Source organism: Manis pentadactyla, chromosome 9, assembly GCF_030020395.1.
Source record: "Manis pentadactyla isolate mManPen7 chromosome 9, mManPen7.hap1, whole genome shotgun sequence".
Lineage (NCBI taxonomy): Eukaryota > Metazoa > Chordata > Mammalia > Pholidota > Manidae > Manis > Manis pentadactyla.
Window position 1 is genome coordinate 20,700,178 of NC_080027.1, and position 9,580 is coordinate 20,709,757.

At 38.5% G+C, this 9,580-nt stretch overlaps 1 protein-coding gene across 1 annotated transcript; it reads right to left on the bottom strand.

Moving 5' to 3' along the window:
• Window positions 1–3,187: 3,187 nt before the first annotated feature.
• Window positions 3,188–9,047, bottom strand: LOC130684836 (olfactory receptor 8H1-like). The gene is made up of 2 exons (XM_057507081.1): window positions 8,104–9,047; window positions 3,188–3,206 (listed from the first exon to the last, which is right to left on the bottom strand). Exons 1-2 carry the CDS (start codon window positions 9,045–9,047, stop codon window positions 3,188–3,190), a joined length of 963 nt encoding a protein of 320 aa, XP_057363064.1.
• Window positions 9,048–9,580: the final 533 nt, after the last annotated feature.

The window sequence follows — 9,580 nt, forward strand, 5'->3', positions numbered from 1 at the left end:
GGTAAGATACAAACCTCGGCTTGGCGGGACCCGAGCACACCTCCCCCCAGCTCCCGGCAGGAGGGAGAGGGAGCCCAGGACTGCTAAACACCCAGCCCCAGTCACCCGCACCAGAGCAAAGACACAGTGCATGCGTGTAGGGATGGAAACTAGGGAAATAGGGCAGCAAGAACTCTGAACAGGTGGCAAAGCTGATGCCCCTGTGACTAAAGGGAGCGAGTGCTTTTTGAAAGTCTTAAAGGGACAGGGATTTAACAGCTAGACGGAAAAAACACAGGTCACAGCACAGTGGCTGTAAATTACAGGGAAAACTGGGCGAACTAACCCAATGGGCAAAATCTCAGAGACACCTCACGGAGGTAAACAGCCAAACAGCCTCCCCGTCTGTTACCCCTCCAGTCGCTGTGAAAGCAGAGAAACAACCTAAGGCAAAACAGGCCCACAGAAAGGAAAATTCCTACATTTTGGCCGGGCAAGACACAAAGACCCAGCCTACATGCAATTACCCAACACAAACCACTAGGGGTCGCAGTTGTCCCAGTAAAGAAAGGCCAGTAGCAAGTGAAAAGTTTGGACCTCCCAGCTGACAGTCAATAGCACCTGTCAACATGAAAAGGCAAAAAAATATGATCCAGACAAGACTAACCCAGACAGCTTCGGCATCTGCTACATCTTCCCCTGAGAAGGAACCTGGGAGATAGATTTAACCAATCTTCTTGAAAAAGAATTCAAAACAAAAGTCATAACCATGCTGATAGACTTGCAGAGAAATATGCAAGAACTAAGGAAGGAGAATACAGAAATAAAACAAGCTCTGGAAGGAATTCAAAACAGAATGGACGAGATGCAAGAGACCATTAATGGACTAGAAAACAGAGAACAGGAATGCAGAGAAGCTGATGCAGAGAGAGATAAAAGGATCTCCAGGAATGAAAGAATTTTAAGAGAGCTGAGTGACCAATCGAAACAGAACAATATCTGCATTATAGGGGTTCCAAAAGAAGAAAAGAGAGAAATAGGGATAGAAAGTGTCTTTGAAGAAATAATTGCCAAAAACTTCCCCAAACTACAGGAAGAAATGGCCTCTCAGACCACAGAGGTTCACAGAACTCCCATGACAAGGGATCCAAGGAAGGCAACACCAAGACACATAACAATTAAAAAGGCTAAGATCAAAGACAAGGACAAATTATTAAAGGAAGCCAGAGAGACAAAAAAGGTCAACTACAAAGGAAAACCCATCACACTATCATCAGACTTCTCAACAGAAACCCTACAGGCCAGAAGAGAATGGCATGATATATTTAATGCAATGAAACAGAAGGGCCTCGAACCAAGACTACTGTATCCAGCACGAATATCATTTAAATATGAAAGAGGGATTAAACAATTCCCAGACAAGCAAAAGTTGAGGGAATTTGCCTCCCACAAACCACCTATTCAGGGCATCCTACAGGGACTGCTCTAGATGGGAGCACTCCTAAAAAGAGCACACAACAAAACATCCAACATATGAAGAAGGGAGGAGGACAAATAAGAAGGGAGAGAAATAAAGAATCATCAGACCACATTTATAATAGCTCAACAAGCGAGTTAAATTAGATAGTAAGATAGTAAAGAAGCTAACCCTGAACCTTTGGTAACCACAAACTTAAAGCCTGCATTGGCAATAAGTTCATACCTTTCAATGATCACCCTAAATGTAAATGGACTGAATGCACCAGTCAAAAGACACAGAGTAATAGAATGGAAAAAAAAAAAGCAAGATCCATCCATATGCTGCTTACAAGAAACTCACCCCAAACCCAAAGACATGAACAGACTTAAAGTCAAGGGATGGAAAAAGATACTTCATGCAAACAACAGAGAGAAGAAAGCAGGTGTTGCCATTCTGGTAACAGACAAAACAAACTTCAAAATAAAGAAAGTAACAAAATACAAAGAAGGACATTACATAATGATAAAGGGCTCATTCCAACAAGAGGATATAACCATTATAAATATATATGGACCCAATACAGGAGCACCAACATACCTGAAACAAATACAAACAGAACTAAAGGAGGAAATAGAATGCAATGCATTCACTCTAGGAGACGTCAACACACCACTCACTCCAAAGGACAGATCCACCACACGGAAAATAAGTAAGGACACAGAGGCACTGAAAAACACACTAGAACAGATGGACCTAATAGACATCTACAGAACTCTACATCCAAAAGCAACAGGATGCACATTCTTCTCAAGTGCACTTGCAACATACTCCAGAATAGACCACATACAAGGACACAAAAAGAGCCTCAGTAAATTCCAAAAGATTGAAATCCTACCATCGAACTTTTCAGACCACAAAGGCATAAAACTAGAAATAAACTGTACAAAGAAAGCAAAAAGGCTCACAAACACATGGAGGATTAACAACACGCTCCTAACTAATCAATGGATCAATGACCAAATCAAAATGGAGATCCAGCAATATATGGAAACAAACGAAAACAACAACACAAAGCCCCAACTACTGTGGGACACAGCAAAAGCAGTCTTAAGAGGAAAGTATATAGCAATCCAGGCATATTTAAAAAAGGAAGAACAATCCCAAATGAATGGTCTAATGTCACAATTATCGACATTGGAAAAAGAAGAACAAATGAGGCCTAAGGTCAGCAGAAGGAGGGACATAATAAAGATCAGAGAAGAAATAAATAAAATTGAGAAGAATAAAACAGTAGCAAAAATCAATGAAACAAAGAGATGGTTCTTTGAGAAAATAAAAAAATAGATAAGTCTCTAGACAGACTTATTAAGAGGAATAGAGAGTCAACACAAATCAACAGAATCAGAAATGAGAAAGGAAAAATCACGACGCACCCCACAGAAATACAAAGAATTACTGCAGAATACTATGAGAACCCATATGCTAAAAAGCTGGGAAACATAGGAGAAATGGACAAATTCCTAGAAAAATACAACCTCTCAAAACTGACCAAGGAAGAAACACAAAATCTAAACAAACCAATTACCAGCAACGAAATTGAAGCGGTAATCAAAAAAATACCAAAGAAAAAACCCCCAGGCCAGATGGATTTACCACGGAATTTTTTCAGACACACAGGGAACACATAATACCCATTCTCCTTAAAGTTTCCCAAAAAATAGAAGAGGAGGGAATACTCCCAAACTCATTCTATGAAGCTAACGTCACCCTAATACAAAACCAGGCAAAAACCCAACCAAAAAAGAAAACTACAAAACAAAATCCCCGATGAACGTATATGCAAAAATACTCAACAAAATATTAGCAAACCGAATTCAAAAATACATAAAAAGAATCGTACACCATTACCTAGTGGGATTCATACCAGGGATGCAAGGATGGCACAATGTTCGGAAGTCCATCAACATCATCTACCACATCAACAGAAAGAAAGACAGAAACCACATGATCATCTCCATAGATGCTGAAAAAGCATTTGACAAAGTTCAACATCCATTCATGATAAAAACTCTCAGCAAAATGGGAATAGAGGGCAAGTACCTCAACATAATAAAGGATATCGATGAAAATCCCACAGCCAACATTATATTGAACAGCGAGAAGCTGAAAGCTTTTCCTCTGAGATCAGGAACTAGACAGGGATGCCCACTCTCTCCACTGTTATTTAGCATAGTACTGGAGGTCCTAGCCATGACAATCAGACAAAACAAAAAAATACAAGGAATCCAGATTGGTAAAAAAGAAGTTAATCTGTCACTGTTTGCAGATGACATGATACTGTACATAAAAAACCCTAAAGACTCCACCCCAAAACTACTAGAACAGATATCGGATTACAGCAAATTTGAAGGATACAAAATCAACACACAGAAATCGGTGCCTTCCTATACACTAACAATGAACCAATAGAAAGAGAAATCAGGAAATCAGGAAAACAACTCCATTCACAATTGCATCAAAAAAATAAAATACCTAGGAATAAATCTAACCAAAGAAGTGAAAGACTTATACTCTGAAAACTACAAGTCATTATTAAGAGAAATTAAAGGGGACACTAACAGATGGAAACTCAACCCATGCTCGCGGAAAAGAAGAATTAATATCATCAACATGACCATCCTGCCCAAAGCAATATACAGCTTTGTTGCAATCCCTATGAATCTACCAGGAACATTCTTCAGTGAACTGGAACAAATAATTCAAAAATTCATATGGAAACACCAAAGACACCGAAAAGCCAAAGCAATCCTGAGAAAGAATAAAGTAGGGGAAATCTCACTCCACAAATTCAAGCTCTATTATAAAGCCATAGTAATCAAGACAATTTGTTACTGGCACAAGAACAGAGTCACAGACCAATGGAACAGACTAGACCATCCAGACATTAACCCAGACATATATGGTCAATTATTATTTGATAAGTAGCCATGGACATACAATGGCGAAATGACAGTCTCTTCAACAGATGGTGCTGGCAAAACTATACAGCTACATGTAGGAGAATGAAACTGGACCATTGTCTAACCCCATATACAAAAGTAAACTCAAAATGGATCAAAGACCTGAATGTAAGTCATGAAACCATTAAACTCTTGGAAAAAACATAGGCAAAAACCTCTTAGACATAAACATGAGTGACCTCTTTTGAACATACCTCCCCGGGCAAGGAAAACAACAGCAAAAATGAACAAGTGGGACTATATTAAGCTGAACAGCTTCTGTACAGCAAAAGACACCATCAATAGAACAAAAAGGAACCCTACAGTATGGGAGAATATATTTGAAAATGACAGATCCGATAAAGGCTTGACATCCAGAATGTAAAAGAGCTCACACGACTCAACAGACAAAAACAAATAACCCAACTAAAAATTCGGCAGAGGAACTGAAATGACGGTTCTCCTAAAAAGAAATACAGATGGCCAACAGACACATGAAAAGATGCTCCACATTGCTAATTATCAGAGAAATGCAAATTAAAACTACAATGAGGTATCACCTCACACCAGTAAGAATGGCTGGCATCCAAAAGACAAAAAACAACAAATGTTGGCGAGGCTATGGAGAAAAGGGAACCCTCCTACACTGCTGGTGGGAATGTAAATTAGTTCAACCATTGTGGAAAGCAGTATGGAGGTACATCAAAATGCTTAAAACAGACCTACCATTTGACCCCAGAATTGCACTCCTAGGAGTTTACCCTAAGAGTGCAGCAATCAAGTATGAGAAAGACCAATGCACCCCTATGTTTATCACAGCACTATTTACAATTGCCAAGAATTGGAAGCATCCTAAATGTCCATCGATAGATGAATGGATAAAGAAGATGTGGTACATAAACACAATGGAATAGTACTCAGCCATAAGAAAAGGTCAAATCCTACCATTTGCAGCAACATGGATGGAGCTGAAGGGTATGATGCTCAGTGAAACTAGCCAAGTGGAGAAAGAGAAATACCAAATGATTTCACTCATCTGTGGAGTATAAGAACAAAGGAAAAACTGAAGGAACAAAACAGCAGCACAATCATAGAACTCAAGAATGGACTAACAGGTACCAAAGGGAAAGGGACTGGGGAGGATGGGTGGGTAGGGAGGGATAACGGGGGGACGAAAAAGGGGGGTATTAAGATTAGCATGCATTGGGGGGTGAGAGAAAGGGGAGGGCTGTACAACACAGAGAAGACAAGTAGTGATTCTTCAACATTTTGCTACGCTGATGGACAGTGACTGTAAAGGGGTATATAGGGGGGACCTGGTATACGGGAGAGCCTAGTAAACAAAATATTCGTCATGTAAGTGTAGATTAATGATAAAAAGAAAAAAAGCAGTTCCTGTCTGGTGACCTCCAATGAGTTCTACACAATGATATAAAGGACATATAAAAGTGTAGGCAAAGTGTCTGTTTTTGTTTATACACAGGATGAAAGCCTAATTTGGCTACTCTGAAAATGAACTAAGATACAATATGAAAAAATCTTCCAACATCAGCACTCTCTGGAAGACTCATGCCAGAAGATGATCAACAAAAAACCTCAACAATGATCCACGCACTGCTACAGGTGTAGATGCACTCATCCTACCAGTTCCTGGACTTGCCATGGGAATGAAGGAGATATCCAAGCTGGCCTGTGCATACAGTAAAACAACAAATTTGACTGGATCTATAATGTTGCAACTCAACCAAGAATTTGGAGAAGTGCAAACTGTAGCGCTCCAAAATCTTACAACTACAAACTATTTACTGTTAAAAGAACATATGGTATGTTAACAGTCCCCAGGGATGGCTTGTTTTAATTTGTCTGATTTCTCTCAGACTGTTCAAGTTCAGTTGGACAATATCCACCATATCATAGATAAGTTTTCACAAATGCCTAAGGTGCCTAACTGGTTTTCTTGGTTTCACTGGAGATGGCTGGTAATTACAGGTATGCTTTGGTTATGTAACTATACTCCTATTATGTTAATGTGTGTGCGCAATTTAAGTAGTAGCTTAAAACCTATACATGCTGAAGTTACTCTACAAGAAGATATGTCAAAGAAATAATCAATCTTCCCATGTTTTCTGCCGCCTGCTACTTCTATAGCTTTTCTTCTTCCTTCCTAATTACAACCCTTAAATAGAATTCGTGCCTCATATCAAATTTACTGAGTATCATAATTCTTCCAAGTGGTAAAGATACCTCAAGACAAATGCTGGGCATAGAAGCTACAGGGCATAAATATGCAAAGAAATAAAAAGCTAACCATTTCAAACTTGTATCTGTTAAAAATTTTAAAACAAATGAATCAACCACAATTTTCAAGTATTTATTTTGTAATGGCCATCACAAATCCTTAGAAATCAGGAAAAATGCATTGATTTTTAAACATACACAGAAATTCAATAAAAGCAGTTTACTGAAGCCTGTTGACACAGCAGAAAAATAAGGTTGTAAAATCTTCAGCCTGTAACCACCAAAGAGGTGTTTCTGCTTAAGAGACGTCTAATTTGATGAGTTTGCAGCATTTCAGGTCCAAAGCATGGCAAGATGGATACTGATGTTTCCACTGTACCAAGAACACATTCATCTCAGGTTTCAACAACAAAATTATCAAAGGTTAAGCTTGTAAATGTATGAAAAAAGCTGTAAAAAGTACATAGAAAATGAAAGAAATATTCCTCATATTTGTAAGACATGCACATACATACATCACTGTAGATCTAGAAGAACATACGCTAAAACACTAGTAACTGTGAAGGCATGTCTAATTCTTGATTGTTTCAGTATTTAACACATCTCTCCAGGGCAAACACATACCATTCTAAATGCAAAATTATAAAGGGCTACATTTTCTTTAGCTATTGTGCATTTGTCTTCAAATTAATCTTGGTCACGTCCCAATGTCAAAGGGAATTTACAAAAAGCGAGTGAATATAACTTAAGAAAAATTCCTGTGCATTAAAATTTTGCAGAAATGTGTCTGCTAATGATTGTGGCCAGTATTTATCAGTATCACCTTAAATACTTAACATTCACTACCTGATGTTATCTTTAAAATAACACTGTGGACCTGGAATTACTATTTATTTTGTCCAGTGGATAAAATGTAGGCTTAAATTTCAGGAGTTATTAGAGGTTATACAGCTAAAAGGGTAGCAGATCAGGAATCTAAATCCTGGAATGTTTGGATCCAGAGAAGTGCTTCTCATAACTGTGCTATTTCTTCTCTGTATAATAAATGAAACAATTTCTGAAACTGTTATTATTTTTCCAAAAATGAAGCACTTTTCCTTAATAAAATCTTTGAAGTTAGAGTATGTGTGAGATGTTGTATGATATTGTTTAAAAGATGCCGATTGTATTTACTTACTTTGAGCATCAGTTGCCTTTAAAAACAAATATACTTAGACAATATTTTTAGCACACAATTAATGGATTCCAATTACAATGTAAGTTTGAAAAGACGTATTCCTAGAAATATCCAAGATCATATTTGGTAAAGCAGAGGATAATTCTACAAAAAACAAAGAAATTAAAGGATTCAACCAATTCTGGAAAGAGAACAAGTAAATACACCAAAAAGAAGAAAATAATATCTTAGAAGTTTAACATCATTGTTACTTTAATTGCCTAGAGTCCTCTCTCTTCTGCATGATTCTAATGAGGGCATTTTTCACTTCTTTGTTCCTAAGACTATAAATGAGTGGATTCAACATGGGGATCATGATTGTGTAAAACACAGAAGCTACTTGATCCTTTCCCAAAGAGTAGGATTTACTTGGTTTTAAGTAAGTGAACATCAGAGTACCGTAAAAGATGGTGACTCCCAGGAGATGGGAGGCACAAGTAGAGAAGGCTTTCCACTTCCCTGAAGTGGAAGTAATTTTCAGGATGGTAGACAGAATGGACACATAGGATGCAGATATTGTGATCAGAGACACCATTAGAGTGGAACCAGCAAAAATAAATATCATAATTTCAACCCCATGTGTGTCGGTGCAAGATAGGGCTAAAATCGGGGATACGTCACAGAAAAAGTGATGGATTACATTGGAGTCACAGAAATGCAAGCTGCTCACGAAAAGCACATTGACAATGGAATCCATAAATCCAATGAGGTAGGACCCCAAGATGAGGGAGCAGCAGAGCCTTGTGGACATAACGACGTGGTAGTGGAGGGGGTTGCAGATGGCTACGTAGCGATCATAGGCCATTGAGGAGAGAAGAATACATTCTGTGGCAACCAAGAAGACAAAAAAGTACATCTGGGTGAAGCAGCTCATGTAGGAAATATACTTGGTGGAAGTCAGTAAGTTCTCTAAAGTTTTAGGTGTGATGACGGTTGAGTAAATGAGGTCGAGAAAGCTCAGGTGACTGAGGAAAAAGTACATGGGAGTGTGAAGGCTGACGTCCAGGCGGATCACCAGCACCATGCCTGCGTTCCCCAGCAGTGTGATCAGGTACATCAGCAGGAACAGCAGAAAGAGGACCAGCTGGACTTCCAGGGAATCTGTCAGCCCCAGAAGGATGAAGTCTGTCACCTGCGTGGTATTCCTTCTGCCCATAATGGTAACTGCTCTGAACTGCTGAGAAGTCAGTGTTGAAAGTTCGTAGCAGGGACTTCAGAAAGGCTTGTGTCTGTATGAACAACATCACACATTTACTTTAGTGTCCTGTTTTAAGAAACGAAGATAATGAGAGGTGTAGAGAATAAAACTGAAAAAAAATGTTAGTTTCACAGCCAGATATAGGAATGGGTATAAACTGATATTTAGATATGACTAAATAATAACTAACTATGCCATAATTAGAATAAGACCAACACTGCTGTAAATGTTTGTATTTAGTAATGTATTTAGTCCACATGAGAACATTATGCCATATGTAACCACCATTAGTGTCATTGTTTAGATGAGAAAAAGGGTCCAGTTTAAGCATCTAATCCAGAGTCAGAGCTGTTAAATGCTGGCCATGGTTCTACCAAGATAGACCGACTCCAGAAAGCATGTTCATAATACTGTATCCTTGTTTACATTTAATTTCAGCAAATGTGAGAAAATATGCTATAAATATAATGAACAATGATAGAAAAAGATTT

Bases quoted from the DNA above. Each gene is read 5' to 3' on its own strand.
- LOC130684836 (XM_057507081.1), bottom strand. From the start codon at position 9,047: ATGGGCAGAAGGAATACCACGCAGGTGACAGACTTCATCCTTCTGGGG.